At 31.8% G+C, this 26809-nt stretch overlaps 2 protein-coding genes across 2 annotated transcripts in view; one reads left to right on the top strand and one right to left on the bottom strand.

The window, feature by feature from the left end:
* LOC124369463 overlaps positions 1-26809 on the bottom strand; it is a 215147-nt gene that overhangs the window by 162242 nt on the left and 26096 nt on the right. Inside the window, 9 exon segments of the mRNA XM_046827471.1 lie at positions 6010-6119; positions 7410-7583; positions 8563-8729; positions 11092-11222; positions 13074-13281; positions 13792-13926; positions 20696-20817; positions 23552-23661; positions 26097-26310. Of these exon segments, the coding sequence (XP_046683427.1) occupies positions 6010-6119; positions 7410-7583; positions 8563-8729; positions 11092-11222; positions 13074-13281; positions 13792-13926; positions 20696-20817; positions 23552-23661; positions 26097-26310 (1371 nt within the window).
* Positions 15252-17392, top strand: LOC124369061 (piggyBac transposable element-derived protein 3-like). The gene has a single exon (XM_046826770.1). The coding sequence runs from the start codon at positions 15685-15687 to the stop codon at positions 17047-17049; it is 1365 nt and encodes a 454-aa protein (XP_046682726.1). The 5' UTR covers positions 15252-15684; the 3' UTR covers positions 17050-17392.

The raw sequence follows: 26809 nt of genomic DNA, 5'->3' as shown, positions 1-26809 counted from the left end.
GACAATTCTCTTATCATCTTTAGCGTTCAGTGCTAACTTGTTTATAGTGACGGTGTACAACTCATGTTTGTAGCTTTTGATTACTGTCATCTCCCTAAATTCTTCTTTATCTTCGAACAAACATTTCTTCAAGTTTTCGATATTTATTGTTTTATTTACAACGCTTCTCTTAATCCCTTTGCATCTTACTGGATTTTTTGTCTAGATATTTGTACGAGTACATTTTCGATCTCAATCCACAAAATTCTTCTAAGATTTCGCCATTTAGCTCGTCTTTAAATTTTCCAATAACTTTCTTGTTTTTAGTAGCGAAACAGTCGTGATCTTTTGGAAAATCGCTTGTATCAAAGTCATCTATATTTTCTTTAATAATTTTGTAAGGATCACGTTTCAATTCTAGAAAATAACTGTCTGTATCCATGTAACACAGATTCAAATCTGGATCAAAACTCTTTAATTTTTCATAATAAAATTTATACATTAACAACTTTGACAAATCAAGTACTGAAAACCCTATGTAAATCGGCTTGTTAAATTTTACTTTCTGTTTGTACATGTGACTCGCTATACAGTTGTCGTCAAAGATAGTGAAGCTTTTGAAGTTCGTTTTCTTGGCCTGTTTCATTGAAAATTCTTCATTTCCTAGTCTAATATCGCATCTATTTCGCACATTTTCCATACTTTTTCCAAAAACTGAGTTGTTCATCAGCTTATAAAAATCCTTCTCAAAGTCACTTGTAGCTTTGGTCCTCATATTAGTATTAAAATCAATGTACTCTTTCATAAAAGGCTTCTGATCGAATGCAATAACTCTATTCACATGTTTCAAAATCATACCTTGTTCCAAATAGAACTTCAAATTTCTCGAATGAACAACGTATTCAGTTTTATCCAGTAGAGTTGTGCAAAGTTTGTTTTTAAAATGTTCTGGAGCAAGAGGTAAATCCTTGTGATGTTCGTGTAAATTCGTTGGATATCCAAGATCAACTTCGAGAATATAGCCATAATCTTCGTCGCCAGTGAGTTCCAAAATTGTTTCTTTCCATTCTGCAGTTGTGTAAGTTTTTGGATCCATCCACTTGATATCACTATACGGCAGTTTTTGCATTAGGCCATACCCATAAAGGTTATTAGCATCAACGTATAACAAATAGTTTTCGGGCTTTGTCTTATCGAAATCTTTCAAATATTTGTTATTTGCTTTAACATATCGCTTAATACACTGAGAAATGCCCCCGCGAATGCCTTTTTCAATCATCAAATACATATTATAATCGTTAATTAGCTGAAGCTCAATTTTCGTTAATTTTAACATTGCGTCCCATGCGAGACTGGGAGCTGTTAGATAGTGTGCCGGATCGAGTTTATAACAATTAAGGCAAATGTTTCTGAAATTTTCGAATATATCAGCAAGCAATAAAACATCTTGGATATTGTACAAATCAGAGTAATTTCCAAGATTTTTCTCTTTTAATTTGTTCCAAACGCTCAAGTAGTGTTGATAATCTTTCTCAGATATGCTCTCGTCTGTCAAAAGTGAATAGAAATCTTGAATTTTCAGCTGTTCTGTGTAATCAAGTTTTTCAATACTATCGATAAATTCGTAAGGAAATATGCCTTTTCCAGATAGAATTTTAAAGATTTCTTCTTCGTCATTTGGCTGTCTTTCTATAATTTCATTCAGTCCATCCTGTATAAAATGATTTGTATGTTTGAAGTCTTCTTTCTTTAAATTTTTCGCTAATTTTTCAATAGACGAGGCCATGAATCTAAATGTGTCTACGAAAGAGAACTTTATAAATTTTCTAGGTTTATCATTGTCAAACTCATAGCCATATCCAGAATTTACTGAATAATTTATATATTTTTCTTCTGAGTTTGCGATCAAATCAACGTTTCCATATTTCTTAGCTAATTCTTTTATGTACAAATGTGTGTCATAGTTACTCATATTGTGACAGAAAACTGGAATGTTTTGTGGAAATTTCAAATTCAGATTGCAACATGCATGAGCTGCGCCTCGAAACTTGCCGGTTAAATGACAATGATCTCTCACTTTATTATAACTCTTATCTTTCCAACTATCAGGAGTAAAACCATACTGAATTGACCCAACATCATAAGCAGACCATTCACAGATATGACAAACGTTTGAATTTTGATACGAAATTTCTTCTTCTTCTGTCAATTTCATAGGTTTCATGTTCTTAGAATTATATTTTTTCGCTATGTATTTCGATAATTTATTGAGTTCTTCAAACAATTTTGTCGGGACGTTTTTCAAATCTTCTTCATTTTTGGCACGATAACATATCGGTTTGTACATGCGATTGGTCACATTCGACACTAAATATAGAGTTAAACCATAAGGAATGTGCCTCTGAATCTTGGTTGTAGTTGATCTTTCTGGATTGTTCTTACATGTCGGAATCTTTTCCAATATGCTCTCAAAGTCCATATAAATTACGTACGGATGGTTAAATTTCTTTTGATAATTAGTAAATTTAGTTGTTTGACCTGGAAATGGCATAATTGGCTTACAAACTTCATGATTTTTACAAATTTCTAAGTGATCTGTTAAATCTCCAGATTTGTAAAAATGGCTTAAACATCTTCTACACAAAAATTTTCTTTCTTTATGTTTAGACAACTGCGAAGAAACAAGCTTATTTAAATCGGTTATCAAAACATAATGAGATTTATCATCTTGTTTAACATACAATAAATCAATGTTTGTTTCAGCGTCATATTTTTCAGAAATTTGTAACGGAACAATGTTAATATTTTCATCAAAACTGTAGACATTGATAGACATTGTTGGATACTTATACTTGGAATTGTAGCTTCGTTTTTCAAATATTTGTATATCTTTCAGAGACATTGGATACTCAAAACCTGAAAATATTTCGTCATTCACAAATTTTTCGTATTGCTTTACACGTTCACAGTCTCTTTCTGGTTTTTCAATAGCACATCTTATTGAGTAAATAAAGCAAAAATCATCTCTATTTTTTATATTTATACAAGCTTTTTTATCTTTGATATTCTTTGGTAAATCGATGTATGATCCTGCATTCATCATTTCGTGTTTGTTAAGGCTCAAAACTAGTTGTTTACAACTTTTAAATGTCCATCCGGAACCTTTATTTGGATTATTCGTTTGTTCTCGATGTGTTAATTTATTAAATTGCTTAGTAATAAAGTCGTTTATGTCAAAGATTTCATCTGCTTTTATAGTAAAGTACATTGGGCAAGTTTGTGGTTCACCGTTTACTAAAGTTCGTTCGTATTCGCATTCCAAAGAGAGATATCCTTTACTATTTTTCACAGTGTCTTGAAATTTTTCTATTAAACTTTTAATTTCTGGCCTCATAATTGATAGATATTTGTAAATTGACATGGAATTATCGTTTAAATTTGTTAAAATGTATTGCTTGAAAAGACCGTGTATTGAGGATAAAACTTCAACATCTATGATATTTTCAGGTTTTTCGTTAAGAGTTTTGTCAATTTCTTCGATTATTTCAGACTTAGTTTTATCGTTTGTTTCAATGGACAATTTTTCAGCGATTGATTGAATTTTTTCATCATTAAATAGATTGAGATCTTTTTTATCTTCCTTAAAGTCTTTCTTTAATTCACGCAATTTTTCTATATTATTCATGTTTTCGTGATCGGCAATTTGATTTTCTCTAGCCCACTGTCTTAAATAATTTAGTTCATTATTGTAAATTTGCTTGTTTTTTTCATGACTTTTAGAATTATAATGGCGATCATAGTTTTTTCTTAAAATTTCTATTTTGCAGAACGGACATGATATTTTATCGCGCTCCATTTATATAGAAAAATTTATTTATCTAAATGGTGATTGTAAACCAACGATTGTGCCTCTCACGGCGTGATATCACTAACGGATATGACGCGGGCGAAGCGATTATCGTGATGGTCGGTCTGTAGTGGCACACCTCGTGCATAGCGCATTCTTTCGGAACTAAAATGTCGGTAATGCAGATTGCTTTAAAGAATAAAAATTGTGTTTCCGTTAACTATTATAACATTTTCTTTTTTTAAATGTAAGATAATTTTACCTATTTTAAATATGCGTACATTTTGTTACTTGTAATTTTCAAATTATATTTTAAATTAATTTGTTAAATTTTTACTTCTCGATTGGATGTTGTAGTTTCTTGCTCAGTATATATGTCCGCGAATTCGGTTTGGTCGGTTAGGAAGTTTACTTCTGAACTGTTTCAATGCGAGTGGCCATAGCGGAGAAACACCAAGTTCAGAAGTATTCAGATCGTATTCCGGAACCATTTCTCTATCCGTATCTCGCTCTTCTCTCTCTCTAGCCTGAATATAGATCCTAGCCTATAAACGGCAGAAGTGATCGTGTCATAGGCATAAAAAGAGAGGGAGAGAGAAAGAGACAGAGGGAGGAGAAAAGGTCGACCGAGAAATGGTTTTGCACTTTTTGACTTTGAATTTTTTCTATTTAAATGGAGTTCTTGAAAGAGTTAAATGATATTGGTGAATGCAAGTTTAAAGAGTATAAGAAGTTGAATGAATTAGAAGAAAAAAAGAAGTACAAAATCATGAATTTGGAGAAAATGAAAGATAAATTCGGGTTTACAATAATTGCCGGGTTGGAAGATTGTAAAGTACACTTACCGAACAGATTTTTGACTGTTTTGGATGAGAAAAAGATTAAAGAATTAAACAAAAATGAAAAATTACACTTGGTTGTTACTGGAAAGAAGACTATTAAAGATAAAGAAATTATAACAATTAACTTTGTAGAATAAAGTCTTAACTCTAAAACTTGCAGTCCCTCCCCACGTCATAGTACTGTTTTGATAACCATAGTTGGTGTCTTTCTTCATAGGAATCACATGGAATATTATCTACAGTAATACGTTTTGTTTCACACAAAATGTGGCTATATTCTATAAGAAAAATTCTATAATGCTCTTTAATGAATTGTGTTGATAAATCTTGATACTCACAAAAATTCCTAAGAAATTCATCAATTAAGTCTTGATTATCTTGAAAGGACGTATAATATGGGAAAAATGTCATAAAAAAACGATGAAAACTCTCTGTTTGTTTATTTTTTACTTTCTTTTCAATATCTTTCGTAATTATATTAAATATGTAATCCCTTACTTTTTTAGTTTTTTGCCGATAGTAAAACACTCCATTAGACGTTTTTTCTGCAAAAGACTTTACAAGTTCTTTGAATTCTGTATCATTTAAGGAAAGTATCGAAGACGGTATCAACTGTTGTTGAAAATAAACCGGCAATTCACTGAATTCATCTTTGTTGCACTGTTTTAATGCTAGAAATTGTAGAGACTTTGGTGAGTTCATGTTGTTTATTTAGTAGAAAAGTTTTTTATTAAAGTACAGTATGTTTTTAGTAAAAATGTTTTAAATTGATTAAATTTTATTAAGATTTCGAAGATTTTTCCTTTATTCGTAGCAGATTTGACAACATTTTACAAAGCACAGCTTAAGAAAGTAGAAGCAAACAGCTGTAGATTTGGTTAATTTTTCATTCCACAGAGTAGATAGTAATGTACCGATCGCTTTTGGAGACGAACGACTGTAGATTCGGTTAATTTTTCATTGAGATTTGCTGTGTTATTTCTCAGCTTCCTTTATGGTACATTGAACAGTATTTTACATTGCTTTTCGGTTGGCTCCGAAAGTGCGCCAGGAACCCCATATTATTATCTACTTATATATATACACATTAAATATGAAAGTAAATACAGTTAGAGCAGCCCGCACAAAAATAGTGGCTTTCTACTCCTCCCTCTACAACCCACACCTAACACTGTTGCCAGATTTACGATCCATCTCAACATCAGGGAACAGCTGGTGTTCAGCTGCGATATGGCAACACCGCCCCAAATGTTGCAGACTATTGCGCGCTACTCTAGTAATATTTACTGACTGACAAACGTTTTTAACTATGATAAAATTAATTCTTTATAATTTTCTTACTTCAGCAAAATTGATGGCCTCGCCAAACAGAATGACAGTGACATTGAATGACAAAGATCTGGGAATATATGATTTGTGAGAGAAAATCACGTTGCTCACAATAAATCCCCCTGGAACAATAATGAAACAAATAGACATCTTGCAAATACTCATTATGTATGAACTTCCAAACATAGTTAATTAATATCATGTAATGGCTTTTAAAAGTGGAATAAACATTAGGAATAAAACCAATTACCTAATTTATTTGTTTTTGTGTCCTAGTATAACATAAATTACTATTATGGTATTAAATTATAGAGTGTTATAAACTGAAGTTAAACATATAAATACACTTTTATCAATGTAATCAACTACAGTTAGTAATTTGAATATTCAAAATTTGTCTATGCAAATGTTTGCACATTTTCGTGTTTATATAAATACATTGTGTAATACAATGTACATTCTTTGGATGTTAGCATAAAAGTACACATTTTGTTATGATATAATAATAGTAGTACTATTTTTAAATTTTTATTTTATAATGTTAATATGTGTTTGTGATTTTGGGCCATTCAAATATATTAACAATGGATGTTAGAGGGATATAATATTTTTTATACTTATGAAAGGATTAAAAGATTGAAGTTTCAAACCTGTACTGTAATTTATGAAATGATGTTATATTATTCATTTATCTTATTTTATTGATTGTTTAGTATATTGTCAGTAAATTAAATAGTTAGTTATTAGTTTTATAAATCCAAAGAGTAATAAATACTCAAGATCAGGTCCATACTCAGACCGGATTTTTCTTACAATTTCAACAGTGCCTGGGCCAGCCCCCCATATGTCTTCAGAGTAATCAGAATGAGAATATTCTGTATTGAAAATTCTTAAGATGCATTGCACTTCACTTCATTCATACACCTTTTATATGTTTTAGGGCTGTTCATACAAAATATCCTAAACAAGTAAATAATATTAATAATTTAACAATATGTATTTTTTATGTAAATTCTGTTCATATTATTAATAACTGTTATACTATATATTAATGGTGTACCTAGGACTTTGAGGAGGGATGAATCTGAGTGAAGAGTACATCATGCTGAGAGATATTAATAAATCTGAAAAATCTAAATTTAAATAAATTAGTTTGGCCTAATGCAAAATAAAACATTTAACTGTTTTATTAGGGCTTCTGATTGGCAAGGTCCTATCTCAAAACCCCACTTAGTTACATTAATGTTATATTTAATCAAACTAGTTATTTATAGAACCTTGAAAGTTTTCCTTGCAATGTTGTTTTTATTTATTTTGGTTTCATAAATTGATAATGAAATTATTGAAACCATACCTACATGCTTTCAAAAAGATAAAGACACATATGGAAAATACAATACTGTATAACACACCAATTCCGTATTCATTTATGTAGAATGATGATTCATAGTTTCTTGAAAATTTAAAATAAGGCTTGTTGAATTTAGCGGAAAATTCACTGTTCTGTAGCATCCCTTGTATTTCCATTCGACTTGGCATAGCTGACACCTTCATGTTGTGCAGATGACTCCACACAAATGACCCAACTAAAACAAAACAAAAATCTCAATCATTTTGGCAATAAACCAAATTTTTAAAGTAAATTAACTTATCCTTACAAGTTTTTCCCAATTTAAAAACAAAGAAGGCAACCTTGTTTTATGGAAACAAAATTATAACGGTCTTAGTTGTTATTTACTTGCATAGTCTTTAATATAGTTTTGAAAAGGAACAAAATAGTAACAAATGTTGTCATGATGAGTGCTTACAAGTAAAGAAATTAGGCTCCAAAAGAAGAAGGTTCGAGCCTATCAGCCACAATATGAATGTGTGGTTTGTCACTTATTCACTTTAACTAAAAACCAAGAATGGATGGAGTCAAGGTAAACTTTTTCTTTGCTATTGTCTCTTGACATTAAAAATTCAAATTATAATTCATTTGCCATGAAAATTATTTACAACTTATAGAATGAATATACATACGTGTATGGCATTGATCAATCCAAAAACATCCTCAGATAATCAGTTTTGGGAGATAGTTTTGCTGATTATATCAACTTGTGCAACAACCATGGATTGTTTAGCATATATTTAGAGGAATGGTTGTAGATGTAGTTATTTGGTATGATGTTACATTATTATAAGCAATTTTAATTATACAAATTCATAAAATATATGTTTAAAGTTCCAAAAAGGTTGGTATACTAAAATTGTTATGCAAAATAAATTTCACAAACCCGATGAAAGAACAAAATAAAAATATTTTCACGAGACACAAAAAGATGTCTTCGTAACTCATATTTCATGATCAAGGTATAAATAACTAAAATAATTCATTTTTACTGCAATAATATAAATTTACATCAAAAATATTTATAAACATTTATCAAGTAATAGATTTTGTTTTACCTTTAGACAGTTACTTAGTTTTATTTTGAAACACAAAATACAGTGTTCATGTATTTATTTGTACATCATTTTTTTAAATAGTAGTGTTTTCACTGTCTTTTGGTGTCTTGACTTTACCTTGGTTGCTTTCTTCTTTTGAGAGGCAATCTTTTATGGATTTTATTGTTTGAAGTGTTGGGCATTTGATGACTTCAAGATAAGCTTTTATTCTTATTTCATCTTCGTTTGTATTATTCTGGTAAATGTTCAGCAAAAAATCACTGTTTATTCCACAGGTCAAGTGTCTAGAATAAACAAGAACACATGAACATAATACAAAATTGTTCAGTAAGGCTTGTTTCATGTTTAGTTAACTAGATGTTTTTTCTAACTAAATTATAAGATTTGAATACAATATTATATTTCCTCCCCAATAAAGCTAAAAACAAAATATCAGAAACTTGTCATTAAATAATCAATATTCACTGACAATGGAAATAAAATAAAATTATATAAATAATCAAACAAAATAAATAGTAAACAGGGCCAACAGAGTAGTAGTAACCATTTTAATTTTCCTCTATACTTTAAATGGTAACAATTTAAATGAAACCACATGAGCATTTTTTGTAAACAAGACTTTTAAAATTAATAATATAATATTTTAAGTAAAAGTGCAACTTGTTACGGTTAAAACATCTTGAAACGAACATTTTTTTTATGTTAAGGTTCTCTACAAATAATAAAAACTTTCATACCAAATTTCATCAAAATAAGACCATCCGTACCATTTTAACCACAGCCATCTTTACCATCTAATTTTATTTTATTCAAAATTAGATTAAATCTTTTATAGCATTTGAACAATAATTGTGAGAAATGTAAGTTCTGCATTTTTTTAAAACCTCTAAATAGCTATGAACAGTGAAAACTAAGCCAAATTTGTAAGGGTAGCTTTTTAAATAATTTTAACTGTTTAACTATGTTTATTAATATACGAGGGGTATTAGAAAAATAAGGTTCCCTATGCCGCCAAGACAGAATGCGATATGTTAGGAGAAATCAGGCAACACTGTCTTACCCATCAGCTGTCCCTCTCTCTACCCATACCACTCACGCCTCGCTATGTCCAACAGTGCCGCCCTAGCTACCTTCGAAGATGGAGCTCCCTATCGTTGTTACCGCCAGATTCGAAATTCGTGCTGTGATACGTTTTTTAATTGCAAAACAGATTTCACCTATTGAAATTCATCGTCAGTTATTCGAAGTTTATGGGGAAAACTTCATAATCTGTTCAACACGTTCGGAAAAGGTGTAGAGAATTTAGTGAAGGCCGCATGGAAATTCATGATGAAAACCAAAGTGGACGGCCTGTCATGACAACCGTCTTTTGGGACAGTAAGGGCATGCTTTTGATCGAATTTTCGCCTCATGGAACAACAGTAAACTCTGACAGATATTCCGACACATTAAGAAAACTGAGACGCGCGATCCAGAACCGCCGGGGAGGATGATTGTCCAGTGGTGTGAGGCTTCTTCATGAAAACACTCGACATCATGTCTCACGTCAAACTCAAGAACTGCTGACAAATTTTCCTGGATTATTGTGCCCCATCCCCCCTACAGCCCAGACCTAGCCCCAAGTGATTATCACTTATTCCCAAAATTAAAGGAACACTTGGGTGGCCAACGCTTCAGTACCAATGATGAAGTCAAGGAAGAGGTTACTCGATTCCTCAAAAGATTGGCGGCAGAATTCTACAACATGGGGATAGAAAAGTTGGAGCATCGTCTACAAAAGTGTTTGGACAGAAACGGTGATTATGTGGATAAATAGCTTAACAGTTAAGTTTTAAATTGATGTATAACACTAAGTAGAAATATAGAGCTGTCTATTTTTAAAAATCATGGGAACCTTATTTTTCTAATACCCCTCGTAATAAACGTAATATTTCATAAGTCAAAATTATATATCTGTGCCCTTTAACCACACCAGCATTCTAAAATCGGTCCGCCCTAAACATGCTAAAGCTATTTCTAAATTATTTTTAAAGTGAATTTTTTACATTGGGTCGTGAAATACTGTACATATTCCCAATGAAAATACAAATTTGATTATTTGGATGATCATAGTATTTTATCCTACACTACAGGAGATAAATTAGTAAAAAGTAATACATTGTGCCGATATAACAAAGTTTATATTGTTAATTCACAATAATTAGTTACACAATTATAATGTGATTAACTTAATTTTTATTAATAGATCCTTCAGACAACAGTATGTCTGTTGCAGTTTTATGTAAACATTAAATGTGTTTATGGAACATTCAATCAAACCCAAGCTTTGTCCTTTCTCTCAATTATTATTGCTTGTTTTGAACTCTACAGAACTTGTAACAGTACGTAAATAAATCACAAAGTAAAAACTCACAAAATTGATCTTTAACTTTTGATTGATCTGTCATACAATAAGAGAAAACTTTTTTATGGTTTGGTTCGGTAAAGTAAAATAAATATGGTTTGAACAAAATAAAACTCTAAATGCATTCATTCAATACGAGTTATATATTCAGTTAAACATTTTGACAGCTCAGCACCTACCCACCTGAAGGTGTAGATCTCTTTCTCTCATACTTACATGCTAATAGTTATTATCTTACTAACCTATGAGCACTTATTGCAGCAATTCTGAGTTCAACAGGTAAATCTCTTTTAACAATCACTTTCTGAAGACTGGTGACCAAGCTAGATGTTTTTACTCCTGCATTTCCCAATGCTTTTAGAGCTCCTATAGTCTGTAAATTATGAGAGAAACTACGTAATGTATAATCTATTTTATTTATAATGATAAAAGTGTAAGAGTGTCTACACATTTTTTACATTACAAACAAATCTAAACTTAGGCGTACATCCAAGGGAAACCAGATTGATCCCCATTAAATAAAAGTGAACATTAAAAATGACAACCACATTGGAACAGTAAAGATTTAGAAATAGTCATCTCATATGAAACACAAAATAAACCAAGCTTACAATTTCAAAAATGAAATTATGAGACAGTGTGGTACTCTCAAGTTTTAAAATAATTCTTGCCCAGCAATGTGAGTTGTTAAGAATCCATAGAAATACATGAATAAACTGGACATACCCACATTTATTTTGGATGCTTTAAAGTTATAGTTTACTATAGAAACTATAGTTTAATAAAATATACTTCAATACTTAAAATGTTTTTACTTAATTTATCTTTCCACATATATCAATGATTGTTTTGAAAAACAAAATAATATACAATATAATTCTTCAACAAAAAACCACTTTTTGGATGATTTCTTTTAAGGTACTTATAAAATCCATAAGTCTAAATGTAATAATATTTCAGCACAAGAAATACAAAAAAATCTATTAACATGTCATCTATGTCAACAATTTTTAGTATCACAAGCTGAAGAGAACCATTAAAAAATAGATGTTTAGAATCCTTTACATTTTTAACTTCCAAAATTATGACTCAGTAGGACAGATAATAAAGTTACTTTTTATGTGATCAAGTAACAAGAAACAAGTGGGTACAATCAGATAGAGTTGGCTCACAAAGGGAGAATATGGACATTGAATCAACCCTTCCCACCATAGCTACGTTATATGTATCAGTTCTCCTGGCATAATGTATACATGTTCTCGGGTTTGACATGGAAAACAACATACAACAACAACAACAACACACACACACACACACACACACGCACAACTGAACTTAAACTTCAAATAAATATAAAACAATCAAAATTATCTATACACTAATGATAGATTAGTTGTATCTATCGTTGTGTTTGTATGATTGTCTTCAGTGAAAAGGGAACCCAAATTAGCTACCGCCCACACATCTAAGGCTTTCAACAAGTAGCAAAAAATTTGAAAATGTGTTATAAATAGGAACTTGTCTTAAATCTATAAATGTTTTCACTTCAGAAACTTAGATTTGAGTGCCTCGATGCTAATGGACAGTTAGAAATACGATTCATATTTTCACATAATAAACTGTATATTGAATATAAATTATATTATTTTTATCAGATAATCATATTTTTAACAACCCATAAGCATTAAGATACTAAAATCTAAGTTTCTAAAGTGAGATATTTATGAATTTAGGATGAGTTCTATTTATAACAGTTTTATACTTTATCCCCATGTTATATCGTAAACATTGTCTGAAATGCATTGCCAGCAGATAACGTGCACTCTTAACAATTTGTTAGTAAATAGCTTTGTCTAGTTGTATCTGCAGGTGACTGCCTGTTACTCTGTATATCGTAAAACTTTTATGCATGAATAATAAATATGCACAATAATAATAAATTAGGAACTCTCTTGTTCACTTTTAAGTCAGTCTAGAACATTGTTTATGTGTAAAAAAGCAAAAAATAAATAATAACTTCCGGATTTAATATCTGTATAGAACCAAAGTATTCAATATAATATTAAACAACAAAAAAACTAATTTCATGTTGTTATAATTATGAAAAAGGTAGTATGTTTGACTGTATTCACAATATAACTATATGTGGCAAGATGGTAATACAACGTAATTAGTAATTATGGACATTACTAGTGCTTTGATGATGAACTATCCTGTGACTTACCATTTCTAATTGGTCTTCAGGGAAAAGGTGCTTCTGAATCCAGTGCTCCAGGTGCCCCACTATACTCTGAACATTCTCATCAGCCTCACAGTCAGACCACAGTTTGCAATAGGAGTGGATCAAAGATGACACGGCCAAGTAAGTCTTGATATCTGGTGGTCGATTAAGCACCAAAGGTGTGACTGCTTTTATTGTTTCTGCTTCTGGTCTGTGAATCACAACTAGTTTCAGAAATTATGTTTATATCCTTATGCATAAAAACATAACATAAAAAAGATAATGCACAATGCATAACATAAAAAGTGTATTTTTTCAATTCTAAATTGTACAAGCAATAAGTAAGTAACTGTTGCAAAATCAATTTGACACTTGAGTACGTCAGTACAGAGGGTGGCAGGGTCTCACAAGGAGACCAGGTAGAGGTCAAAACAATGAAATAAGAGAGGATTAATTTATTTACTAATGTTGGGTAAAGGTACTGATCAACAAGGAATTTAGTTTGTAGTCAGGGATATCTGTGGGACTTCGGGGGTAAACCCCCAGACATATGTCCTTTTACTGTCTTCCATTTCCTGATACCATTCCCACTTAATTTACCTTGATGTTTATTCTTCTTCATTCCCATTTTGCTTGACTGACATTTGTATGAAAATTACAAATCATAATTCTATTATATAGTTACATATCTCATTAAAATGACAGTCTATTAATTAATTACCTGTTGTACAGAGACATTGCAATTAAAAACTGGCTGATGGTGGTCTCAGGTAGATCCTCAGACATAATTATATCTTTCATGACCTCGATAGATGCAGAACTTCTTAGATGAGGAAGACTGTCCATCACATGTTTTCTGGAAAATTTTGTTTGTATACAAATCATATTTACCAGCATTGTATTTAATACTAGTAGTTCTGAAAATGGTATATTATGCTTATGAGGTAGTTAATTTCTAATGTATTGGTTTTGAATTCACCTATATTTAAGTTGAAATTGGGCTTAATTAGTTCTAAATTTATAGAGTATGAACACAAAAAAATTACGAAAACAGAAGTATGTTGAAAGAACATTAACACTAAATTACTAATCCATGGGATAAGAGTAAATTAATCCAGGAGTTTCTCTACTGAATGTAAAGAAGTGTATAATCTATTAGAATCTATATGGTGATGGGATCTATTATGAAAAAGCCACGATTTATGACTGTAAAGTGGTTGGAGGGTCTGATAATTTACCAATTATGTAAATATCCCCAGAGGTGTTGACCATGATTCAACCGTTCCCCATCCAGCTTTAATGATAATTTAGTTAACTATAATGAGGATCTAACATAATTAACCCATTAGTGCCCAGTGCCCACTTTTGTGGGCGCTGCATTTTAAAATACGTCACAATACACTAAAAATTTATCGAGGGAAATTTGGTGCTGGAATATGTCTGGTTGGCCACTCTGCACTCACTAAAGCACCTGGTGTACTGTAGTTGGCAGTTGTTTACAAATGACAGCTCTGTTTTGTTGTGTATTCTAACCTCAATGGATCAAAACAACTGGTAAGTAATACTATAATATTTCAAATACAATCTTATAAAATCATAATGTTATGTTTGCTTTTACATAGACTTAAACTAATATGTTTTTATAGTTTAGCCCTTAAATTCAAATAATTGTAAGAATAATTTGTAGTTAAAGTGAACTGTCCACTTTTGTTGGCAGTGGGCACAAGAGAGTAGGGGTATTTTTTCATCAATCTGCCAACATATGTTGGCACTGGGCATATATGCTGGTGGTGTTTTATTAATATTTAATGGTATATAACATGAATCAAACTGGTAAAATTATGATTCACTGGGTAGTAAAAATAGAGGCCTATGTAACTGTAAAAATGTGATTCATTTATTTTTTTTAATACGTAAAACTAAGATTGATCAGTGGGTTTTGAGTTCTTTGAATTCAAGACTATTGTTTTGCATGATATAAATTTATGGTTGATATGTAATATTTTTGCTCCTTTACAGGTTAAACGTTGAAGAAGTCACTGCCTTATTCGATGAAGTCGACTTTCTGGAGGCTGATGTTTTTATTCAACCGCCTGAAAACCCTCTATTGAGTGATGAGGATAGCGGTGACGATGGCGACACCGACTTCACTCACTTCACAGGAAATCAACTGCATGGAGCCGCAGAGTTAAAGGCAAAACAGTTCACAAATGATGGTATTGTACAAGTAGATGTATGTACAGAACAAGACATAGTTGATAACAATCTAAGCGGCGAGTCTTCATTACCTATAACTGTAATTCCGAAAGCAACTGTGTCTACATTTAAATCGGTACAATCAGACTCTTTACAAAGACAATACATACCTACAGAACCAAGCACTTCTCAATCTTTACAAGTGAACAATATAAATCAATCACAATACCTTCCATCTCAGTCGCTCCCAAGTTTGAAAAGAAAAATTAAAACAAAACCGAGTTCCCACAAGTCAAATGCAAGAAAAAAGACAAAAACAGATAAACAAAGAACATGGAATAATGTTGACATTCCTAATAAGCCTGAGAGGGAATTTGAAAGGCCTTCGTGGCTCGAAAAAGATTTCACTCCAACAGAAATGTTTGAAAAACTTTTAACTAATGAGATTATCGAACATGTTGTTGAGAGTACTAATATTTATGCCTTGCAAAGTGGTAATGAATCTTTTAATGTTTCAATAGAAGAAATGCGCATATTCATGGCAATATTGTTTCTGAGTGGATATTGTATTGTACCACGGAAGAGGATGTACTGGGAATTATCTCCGGACACTCATCATGACACTGTGTCAAAAGCTATGAGCAGAAACAAGTTTGAAGAGATTCTTCGATATTTTCATGTCTGTGATAATGCAAATTTAGATGTCTCAGATAAATTTGCCAAAATACGTCCTTTGTGGAATATGTTGAATGAACGATGGCTTCAAGCTTACCCTGGCGATGCAAATATAAGCATCGACGAATCAATGGTTCCATACTTTGGACGACATGGTGCTAAACAGCATATACACGGGAAACCTATACGGTTTGGGTACAAAGTTTGGTGTGTATGTACCCGCCTGGGGTATTTGATTCAGGCTGAACCATACCAAGGTAAGAAAACAGGTAACACCATCCCTGAAATTGGAGTGGGTGGTTCAGTTGTAATAGATATCCTTAGTGAGCTGCCTCAAAACAAGACATACAGTATTTATATGGATAACTTTTTTACCTCTTTAAAACTACTAGATTATTTGTCAGAAAAGGGGCACGATGCTACAGGCACAATAAAGGCTAACCGAGTTGAAAATGCCCCACTCAAGGAAGCAACTGTTTTGAAAAAGGAATCACGAGGTTCATACGATCAACTTACTGAACAAAAAACAGGTATCACCTTGGTAAGGTATAATGACAACAATGTTGTAACTGTTGCTTCAACAAGATGTGGCGTACAGCCCATGGGTAAGGCCAAGAGATGGTGTCGTGTGGCAAAGCGTCAAGTTGATGTTCAACAGCCTGCCTGTATCATAAATTACAACACTTACATGGGTGGGGTTGATCAACTTGACCAGAATATATCAACCTATAGAATTGGCATTAGAAATCGGAAATGGTATTGGGCACTTCTAGCGTACCTTTTAAATGCTACAATGAATAATGCTTGGCAATTATACAGGCTCACCCCAAAAGGAAGAGAAGATCCCAAAGACCTACTGTCCTTTATAAGACATATTGTGCAGACATACTTCCAGAAATATACCCCACAACGTCAGAGAGCTTCCCGTGTGTCTGTCACTGGAAAAGAACGGGTTGAAGAAAGTGTGCGGCTTTCCAACAGTCTTCATGTCCTGGAAACTAACCCGACACAAATACGATGTGGCCTCTGTAGAAAGAACACATGGAAAAAGTGTAAACAGTGTCTTGTTGGATGTCATATAAAATGCTTTGAAAACTTTCACTCCTGAACTTGACAACATGTATGTAAATAGTCCTGCCATTTGTAACATTTTTTAATTTTTCTTAATCCTTAATGGTTTTTATATATTTTGTAATAAAATAAACAGAATATATGATACAATTGTAGTGGTTATTTACCTAACCTAAACCACTAACTCTGTATTTTTTAACAATTGCTTAATAACTTTGACCCTACCCATGTATGCCCAGTGCCCACATTTGTTGGCACCTCATAATATAGCATTTAAGTATATACTGAGCCTAATACACATATATTTGGTGTTTATAGGACTAATTTGTTACAATATTAAAGAAAAATCTAAATCTGAGAAAAAAAAGTTCCTGGGCACTAATGGGTTAAAGTATAGTGTAACTCTGGCTGCTGTGGGTATAAGAATTAAGACCTTTTAGAAACAACCCGGTCAAGCCCCCAAATCCCCTCCGAACATGCCCTGAACTTAAAACATGATAAGGAACATATCTACAGTTACGAATACTAAAATATTAATACATTTTAAGTGTACTCAGACAATCCTTTCTTCGAGGATAACCTCTGTGTGTACACGTCGGTAGTCAGTACACGTCGGTAGTCAGTACATGTCGGTAGTCAGTACACGTCAGTAGTCAGTACACGTCGGTAGTCAGTACACGTAGATAGTCAGTACAAGTCTCCTCCGTCAAGGACCTACTCAACTGACCCTTGCTCACAGCCATGGTGGCTTATCAGCTTGTACAGTTAGCCAGATAACACGACCATATACGGCTGCTTCCGACTCTTACCTGTACTGGAGCAGTGGCGAACTGCCACAACCTCCTCTTCTTATTGGGAGGGGGGACTGAGAGGAGACCCTTAAGGGAATGAGTGGGATTTTGGATAAGGAGACATTTAACTCTTACAGACTTCTGACAGTTACGTGACCCTGGACTACCAACAAGGAATACCGCAAAATTTTGAATGCTCTCGCCTTTTTCAAGAGCTTCGACACTCTGGTACCAAATCGCGTTGGCTAGAGCTCATGACTCATTCGTTTTAAGTGTTGTAACAATCCTCTACAAATTAACCCACAGCTGTATGTGGGTGTGTGTGTGTGTGTGTGTGTGTGTGTGTGTGTGTGTGTGCGTGTGCACGTGCACGTGCAGTATTAGCACATTATTATATTAGAGATTTGCTAATGCATTAAAAAGCCAAAAGCAAAGCATAGAAACCTGATAAAACCTTTTTTGTAACCATTTGAGTATGTTATTCCTCATTCAGGATTTCATCAAATAAGCCTGAAAGTTTCATAGTTTGTACTTAGAATTACTTACTATGAACTAAAATTAAATTCAGAGCCATTTTGTTTCTATATAAAAAAAGTAATGAAAGCCCGAAGCTAGTTTTATCTGAATTCAGAAGTAAACTTTGGCTGTGAAAAAATTGATTTAAGATGGCTAGACGATTTATTGCATGCATTAACTTACCATGCTCAGTCAAATTTTATAGCATGAATGCAAATTTGATTACCCTATTCACACCTATTTGGTACCAATTTGGTAGGCATTTCTCTTAACATATACATTTAATAATAGTAGCCCAGACGTTTTTAAATTACACTTATTAATTTTCATTGTAAACTTTAGAGTGAGTTAGATTTTTCATTTTGAAGCATGTTATATTTTAAATTGCTGTCCATGTTAAACTATAAACCCTATAACTAATTTATTATTTAATTGGGTTTTTAATTATAGATAAAGAGTAACTAAATTGTTAGTAGTTTTAATTAAGTATTCAAAGAATATATTTTTACAGACTTTATAAGAATATAAATCACCACACATATACTGATTTGTATTACTGCAATGTGCATATATTCTTGAGTTAATGCACTTCCATGTTGCTTAAAAAGTATTACTGATTGTAGAATTTGATTTCATTGTATATGAAATCTACTTTTTCTTTCAATTATGTTAATTTAGTATTTAGGAGTTTGTTAGTTGTACCTCAAGACAAACAATGATTAAGCTCAAAACTTTTTGTTTTTAGTACTTATGCTATTCAATTTTTATTTTTATTTATATCATTCAGTTTACTGGCTGAAGAAATTATACATTGAAATACTACATAAATAAATTTAAAATGACAAATTTTTATCGCTTTGTGTTTAACAGTTAGGAATGGAATATTTCTTTCCATTTTATCAAAAATATATTATTGCATATGATAACAGAAGTATTGTATAAATCTTTTAATATTAGAATATATTCCAGTTATTAATATTTATAACACAAATTTAAACTTTTTACATGGTAACTGAATCATAAAGTTTTATCAAATGAACATTAGTTTAATGGTTAAAACTTCTAGTTTAATTCACCAAAATGCAATTCAATTTAAATTTTGAGCTATTTTAATTTATTTTTTACGACAAAACAAGTTTCTGATCAGTTTAGTTATAAAAGAAGTATACACCAATAATTCGGAGTACCATCCATGCCTAGTCGCAATTGATTCATGACAAGCTCTCTCACCTCGTATAACACAAATGTACCAGATAAGTAAAATCCAAAGTGCTGTGAATGGGATGTAAGCATGCACTAATCCACCAACGTCCCACAATTTGTACCTTGTACCGATTAGATCTCAGATTAATGTTTAAGTTGTTGTAAAGTCCAAATACAAAACTGTATAAACTATGTGTCCAATAAGAGCCTCCAAATTGAAAATATCATTCATAAAATAATATAGCTTTCTGTATAACACTAAATCATTCAATATTGACTATTTACTATGCATTTAACACTTCTTGTGACCTGTCAAAGGCATTGAACACGATAAATAGGTTTTTGCTCTGGTGGAAGAATAATGTTGGATGTCCACGGGGTTCAGTATTAGGGACCTATTCTGTTCCTTTTTTATATGGCAGATCTTCCATATAACATTGGGCTAGCAGAAAACATCTGTAAAGTTATACAGTTTGCAGATGACACATCTGCAGTAGTCGGGGTGTGATTGCCAGACTGTATTCGCCCATAGAAAAGATTGAATAAGCGTAAATAATTGGTTTCATATTAATGGACTAAACATAAACAACAAGAAATGCAGGAACAGAACTATACTCAGCTTTGACAGGTCGGGAAAAGATGTTCGGCTGGGCTCCATCATGCCTTATCACTGCAACATCCGTCGACATAATCCCTTCAAATAGACTTTTCTCTAATTTAATTTATATATTTTGTTATATTATGTAAGTTGACTTTTATTATAAAATTATTATCTATATGACAAATCCTGGTGAATTTTTGCACGTTCCAAATAGGAAATAAAGTTCTGATTCTGACATTTCATTTAGAAAATTGATGGGTTAGTTTAGTTGAAGAAAAATCTTCGAACTTTAAACAGTATGATGAAATGAGATGAATTTTAAACCTTAGCTGATATATAAGTGAAAAGGTATCAGATATAAAGGAATAAGATAAAATATATTTTGAAATAAAATAATAAAAGCAATAATAGTACTTTTAACCACTTATTCTAAATATTAACAGTTTTGTTTTCCAACGATTATTTTTGCTGCTTTAGTGGTGGGATCGACATAAATTTGTAATCCTAACTTTTCAGGAGACTTAAATTAAAGATCTCTGTGCAAAAAGGTACTAAAATGTAACTGTACTTACTTCCCAGAGGCACAGAGAGATTGGGACTTTTTGTAGAGCTCTGAAACACTATGGTATGGGAGGTAGCGAGCAATATGAATGAACTTGTTGAATACTTCAGAGAACTCTGGTTGCAGCTCTTCCTGTTTAAGACACAAACAATTCAAGGTTATCATATGAATTGCATATATTCAAAAAAAGTAGTAGTAGTAATATTGTATAGGTTCTAAAAGTTCCATCCACCTTAACTTTTGAGCAATTGGGAGTTTCACATCTCTTTTCGAAATATGTAATAATATTCTCATGTAATAATATAATGTCTTTATGGATTTCAAACTATCCACTCTCCTCAAAATATCAGGTGGGAAGCAACTTATACATGTTTTAACAGAACAACCCTTTAAGTGAGATCTCAAATTAAAAACCTTGATGAAACAAAACCAACGGCTCAAATAAAACTTATTTCTGACCATCCTGTCAAAAATTTCTAACTTCAGTTCAATGCTATTTAGTATGGATTTGTCTTCAAGAATATTAAAATTAATTGCCATATGATGGTATTATCTTTACTCACTCCTACAAAATACTATTTATTGGGAGGAATAAATATTTAACTAATAAACTTTTTTGTCAAATCCATCAAAAACATCCCTAAATTACATTATTATGTATTGAAAGGGGATAGTTGCAAGTTCTCAACCATTTAAAATGTAATTGGTGGAAACATGAGACTTATGGAACACCTGAGGATACCAAAGAGCCATTACATAATTTTATTTTGTCGTTTAAAAAAACAGTGAACAAATTGAACTTTGCCTGGATACAGCATATACAAAAACAACACAACTAAAGAGGATGTTTTAATACAATGTTCAGAAAATGTATGTCAATACATTATTTTTTTCTGTTTCATACACTATCAGCCATTTTAAACACTTTATTGAATGAAAAGTAAGAGCTATTTCAACCACTTTGAATTAATGTACTAATAAAATATGTAATAAATACAGGTGGTGTGTATAGCATTTTTTCTATAAAAATATCAACTAATCTTTAGTCAGGTCAACTAATTACTGTAATATCCCAGTTATCAGGACAATAAAAGGACCTACAGTTTAATGTGAGCTTTAAACCATATATGTGGTGGTGTGATTGTACTGGTTTATTGACAATTTTTATTGTTGGTTCTCATAGTTTTTGAGCCCCGAATCATCCCTTATTGACATACCAGAATTCTCTAGTCTTTATTGACCAAGAATGATAAGGAGACATCTAACCCATTAGCATAATGCTGTCCAACATTATTTTATCAAATCTTCTAATACTGCAACACATGTGCTGACTTATATAAGCACTGTACCACAGCTGCTGGATATTGTACAATTACAGTTCTAATTAACCACAAGGGGTGTCTCTGATGGCAAATTTGAACCACATATCTTATTCTAAAACTAGATCTTGTCTTAATAATTTACAATCTAGTAAGGATAGTAAGACAAAAATTAATTAACTGGGTATAAATTACTTTCTCTATAACGATGAACTGTATGATGTCCATAGCCTTTATATGCTTTAAATATTTGCAATAATATGTAACTAAACTTTAAAGTTACGGATTAAAAACAAAACAGAGAGGCCTCTCTTGCTTGGAACTGATGCGGTAACTCTTCTTTGGGTAGAATTTTAGTCAGGATACAATTTGAAACAAAGAAAAATATGATTCACGTCAACATAAAATTAATTAATTAGCCGTGTAGATTAGGCTTTGTTTCAAATGCAAACCTTTGTTCAAATGTGAGTGTTCCAAAATAGGATTCTAATATGTAGTCACAATATATTTATAATATTTCACACAGTTAATAACTCTTTAATCATACAATCCTGTTCAAAGTTAATTATACATAATCTTTATTTAAGTTCCATACATGGTTTTATAACACTGGTAATAATCAATAATTTATTATTTCAAATTTAATTTTACATCGCTTTCAGACAATTGGTACTGACACATATCACTATTAAATTTAACAGAAAAACAAATTAAAACAGTTAAAAATACTTTTTGAAATATAAAACTAGAATGTACTAATAACCAGCCATCTTATTTTTCGGCTATTAGCCATTTCTAGTGACTATTACATCACCTTGATCTGAGCCATATATGCACCTCCTTGTGTTGTTTATTTATTATTTTTTATATTTAGTACGTGCATGTTTCTATGATACTTGTATTAGACTTGGCATACAACTCTCTAAGTGTCATTCCACTGTGCTGTGGTATGACTTCTGTGTTAACCTAGTTGGTTTTTTTTTGTATTAGGTTACTCATTCACTTGAGGAAAGGATCAAATTTCTAGTATCAACATGTAGTTTGTCTTTTGTAACACAACATGTTGGGAAGTGTTCGTGGAAATACTCAGTTAATCAATATTTATTTGCTCACAATATTTGCATCTTATTATCCAATAAAATCACCAATGGTCAAAATTAAGCTTCAACAGAATTTTTAACTTGTATTTTGATACAAAATTAATTATTAACAAGGTATAAATATATTCAGTATGTCCAATAGTCTATCTATATTATATTTTTATAACATCCAACATGTGTCCATAATTTTTAAGCTAATATTTGCATTGTAGTGGTTTTAAATGTAATAAATAACTGTGAAATGTTTGTGTTTACAAAAAACATTAACAGATATTAAACCACTCTAAATATTTCTGTACATCAAATTGGTATTGTACTGACTTTTGGCTGTAAATATTGTACAATAACCCATTCACTTCCAAAGGTGGTTGCTCTTGAACCTTTCAATTTACTACAAATATTCTTATGTGATATCAAGTAGATTAGACTAAGAAATGAAAAACTTACGGAATTAAGATTGCACATTGAAATGACAAGAGCAACTGTTTCTTCAATACTGCTGTAGTTCTCTCTTATAAACTTTCGGGTATCATAGAGTAAAGAAGTTCTTTTATCAACTGTAAGAAATAGATTGATTGTACTATTAAACATTATTTACATAATAAGATTTAACAAATATTGGTAAAAACTAATAGAAAGACTAGAAAATATTATATACATAATTAAAAAATAAAAATATATATTGGATGATTCAAAAAGAGCGCCGGTTTTGAAAAGACCGGTAAATTTTATTTTATCGGTTGGCAACAATGTTTGACCTTGATTCTATTTCTGACTACATTCTGATTGTTGACGCAGCTGATATTTCTCTCATTAGTGCATTCTGTGTCTAACCATGGAGAAGTTTACTTGTGCGCAACGAGTGTTAATAGTGAAAACGTTTTATCAGAGTGGAGAGAGTTATGCGGCTACTGTTAGGCGACTTCGCGGTACTCTAGGACGTAATGAAGCACCAAATGAATCAACAGTTCGCAGACTCATGAAAAAGTTTCAAGAAACGGGTTCAACAGTCGACCTCAAAAGTTCTGGACGTCGTTGTTGTGCCCGAACTGAACAGAACATTGAGGTGGTTCGTGACAGTGTGGCTGTTAGCCCAGCGAAATCAATATGTCGCCGTTCTCAACAATTCGGATTAAAATGTTCTTCTGTATGGAAAATTCTTCGGTACGATCTCAAATGTCACCCCTATAAAATTCAGCTGACGCAACAATTGAAAGTGGCAGATCACCAGAAGAGATGACAGTTTGTTGATTGGGTATTGAGAAATTCACAGGAGGAAGAAAACTTTGCAATGAATATCATCTTCAGTGATGAAGCACACTTCCAATTGAATGGATTTGTTAATAAACAGAACTGCCGTATCTGGGGTTCAGAAAACCCTCGCATGATTATCGAAAGGGAAATGTATCCACAACGAGTGACAGTTTGGTGCTGCGTCATCGGCCCTTATTTTTTTGAAGACCAGGAAGGGCAAGCTGTGACAGTGAATGGAGACCAATACCGTACGATGATTAGGGAGTTTTTGTGGCCTCATTTGGATAACATAGACATTGACCAGTTGTGGTTTCAGCAGGATGGTGCCACCTGCCACGTTGCCCGTGAAACAAATGTGTTGCTCCGTGACCGCTTTCAGGATCGCGTCATTTCTCGTAATTCCGACCATCAATGGCCACCAAGGTCGTGTGACTTAACACCTTGTGACTTTCATCTTTGGGGTTATCTAGAGTCATTAGTTTATGCCAATAAACCCCGAACCATCAATGAGTTGAAGGAGGAAATTCGACGGGTTGTCGGCCAAATTGAAGTGAAAACTTGTCGTGCAGTCATGGCTAATTTCATGGTCAGAGTTGTTGCGTGCCAGCGTAGCAGAGGACACATGCATGACATTATTTTTCATACATGAAATTGGAAGGTTAGATGAACATATTTATGTATTTGATTTCAGATTTTCATTAAAATAAATCTCTTAATTTGATATATCAAAACCAGCGCTCTTTTTGAATCACCCTTTAGCTTGTTGGTGAATTCAACATATTTTAAAAACTGTATAGCTCTCTTCTTTTCTAAAACACATCAGTAAACATATGTAAATTTTAACAAATCAAAAAACACAACAATCTTCTTTGCTGAAGTCAAGAAAGACAGTTTAAAAAAACAAAAAAAGCATTTCTCAGATAAATGCTTGTCCAGTCCAAAGTTCTTTATATATGTATCCCCCCCTTCAAGATACTTAAGCGCGGCATCCTTTTAAGACCGATAAATAGCTCCAGATATCATCTTATAAAAAATGTGCATCCTATTGCACATTCTATCCTCAAGTTCAGGAAACTGAATTGTTCATTGAAAAATCTGTAAAATAGTTAGAAACTATAAAATTAACTCAAACTAAGAAGCTAGTTCTTGATAGAATCTTTACCAATGTATCAATTCCATAAATAAATAAGAATCATTAAACCATAATTAAAACAAAGTTTAAATTAAATGAAAGACTAGGAAACTTCATAATACTACATGATGTATTTTAAGAACACTATTGTAACACAATCATAGTACTGTAAGAGCACTATGGAACCATTACTAGAATCACCCATTTTTCATATCTGTATAGAGGATTTTTATAAAAAGCTACAGATTCAATTCAACTGAAATCCAAGATTTGAAATTATGTATTTGTTGCCTTCTTTCAGGAACAAAGCTGAATGAATGCTTTGCCCCACACAAATAATATTTCTTGTTCCATTTGTTTGATCAGGATATTTTAAATGTAATACATGATCTCTTGTATAGTTACTATATTTCATAAGAGTACTGGCAAATAGAATTGAAGAATATTTTTATGTCATAACATTTGTTAGTCCTAATAATCATAATATAAAATAATAATAATAAAGCTATTTTTTGTTTCTCTATTGAACAAATTTTATTCTTAAGAATAAGTGAATAATAAGATGTGTAAATGAAAGACATGAAGTTAATTAACTACTGCACATACTTTTCATAGTTTTATATGCATCATCTCTTTCATAAAGGTCCTCTTCTTCAATAAGACTGATGTTGAGTGTTACAGAAGTGGAAGCACCAAGAGTCTGATTGTAGAACGGTAGGAAGGAGTGGTGCTCAGAACACTCAACTGTGGATACTATGTTGTGATCTACAAACTGTTTACAAGCCAGGCTGGAGATCATTGGACTCCATTTGTGGTATTTCTGAAATTTAAAAAATAAGAGTTGAGGATAATATGAACAAACAAAACACATTTTAAAATTGTAAATAATGTTAGCAAGAATGGCATATCATGTTTCCATAAAAAACTTATTACGTTAAAAATACTCTTAAAAAATTGCATATTCAGAAAAATTAATTCAAAACTGTATAAAATGGTAATTTATTTTGAAACAATTCGTTTCATTGCAGTATTATAGCTACTTATTAACCCTTTTACTGCCGGACACTTTTTTTTAGTTTGTTGAAAAATGCCAGACTTTAATTTTACTGACTTGCTAAAAATGCCGGGCTGAAATTGACTAAAATGTAATGATTTAAAAAAAAAATCATGGATTCATTATTTTTTATCATAAATTGATAAAATTGTATCTTGTTTTTTCCTTATAAGTTGTAATTTGCTACAAAAAATAATTTAAACATTTTCTGTCATTAAAAAATATATATATTATGTCATGAAACAAAAATTTTAAATAAATAAAA

This window comes from Homalodisca vitripennis, chromosome X (genome assembly GCF_021130785.1).
Source record: "Homalodisca vitripennis isolate AUS2020 chromosome X, UT_GWSS_2.1, whole genome shotgun sequence".
Lineage (NCBI taxonomy): Eukaryota > Metazoa > Arthropoda > Insecta > Hemiptera > Cicadellidae > Homalodisca > Homalodisca vitripennis.
The sequence above is the reverse complement of the archived record's forward strand: the minus strand, read 5'-3'. Positions and strand labels throughout refer to the sequence as shown.

Excerpts from the sequence above, each read along its gene's own strand:
- LOC124369061 (XM_046826770.1), top strand. The coding sequence starts at position 15,685 with ATGTTTGAAAAACTTTTAACTAATGAGATTATCGAACATGTTGTTGAG.